The 853-nt window shown below is 42.2% G+C and overlaps 1 protein-coding gene across 2 annotated transcripts in view; it reads left to right on the top strand.

The window, feature by feature from the left end:
* LOC111661204 (major histocompatibility complex class I-related protein 1-like) overlaps positions 1 to 853 on the top strand; it is a 124,696-nt gene that overhangs the window by 51,509 nt on the left and 72,334 nt on the right. Inside the window, exon 1 of one of the 2 annotated variants that reach the window (XM_087176163.1) lies at positions 265 to 607. The exons of the other annotated variant lie outside the window; for it this stretch is intronic. Coding sequence (XP_087032289.1) covers positions 280 to 607 — 328 coding nt within the window. The 5' untranslated portion in view covers positions 265 to 279. Of the gene's footprint in view, positions 1 to 264; positions 608 to 853 lie in introns of those variants that run through there. 2 annotated transcript variants of the gene reach the window in all.

The following is an 853-nucleotide window of genomic DNA, read 5'->3' as shown; positions in this document are numbered from 1 at the left end:
AGTTTTACAGTTGTTCAATAATTCATTTATTTTCTTTAAAGACACAAAACTGCTGCTTTCTTGTGGCGTGGTCTCAGTGTTATTCAGAGAGAAGATGGTCGTCCTGACCGACAGAGAGAGAGAGAGATGGAGGAAGAGTGTGATGAGAGAGAGGAGGAGAGGGAGAGATGACTGTTTTAGCTTCAGCACATATGAGGATAGTTAGTTATAGTAAATATCAGTGATCCTACAGGAAAGGATCAGTGTGTATCTGTGGTAAAGGTGTGAAATCAGCTGTTAATGACTGACTGTGCTGATCTCAGTCTGTTTACAACAATCTCTGTCTCAGGAGTCCACGTTGTCCAGCAGATGTACGGCTGTGAGTGGGACGATGAGACTGAAGAGGTTAATGGTTTTCTGCAGTTCGGTTATGATGGAGAAGATTTCATAGCATTTGACCTAAAGACAAAGACATGGATCGCTCCAACACCACAGGCTGTCATCACCAAACACAAGTGGGACAATAACAACGCTGTGATCGCACAGGCAGAGCAGTACCTGAACCAGATCTGTCCTGACTGGCTGAAGAAGTATGTGAACTATGGGAGGATCCTTATGCTGAGAACAGGTACAATCACATGATCTGATGAAGTTTCATCAACAACAGTCTTCACATGTTTCCTCTGTTTCTAACCAACAGTAACAATAAATACAAACCAACATCCAGAGACCGACTGTGTCAGTTTACACACATTTATATTTCTCTCATTTTCTCTCACCTCTACCTCTCTTTCCTTTCCTCATTTTCTCTCTGTCACTCTCTCTTACATATTTATCACCACTTTTCTTCCTTTCTGCCCCATTTCTTTCTGCC

This window comes from Seriola lalandi, unplaced genomic scaffold (assembly GCF_002814215.2).
Source record: "Seriola lalandi dorsalis isolate HSWRI2012SDOR001 ecotype SW California unplaced genomic scaffold, Sedor1 jcf7180002054538, whole genome shotgun sequence".
In the NCBI taxonomy this organism is placed as follows: domain Eukaryota; kingdom Metazoa; phylum Chordata; class Actinopteri; order Carangiformes; family Carangidae; genus Seriola; species Seriola lalandi.
This window is presented reverse-complemented; position numbering and strand designations above follow the sequence as displayed.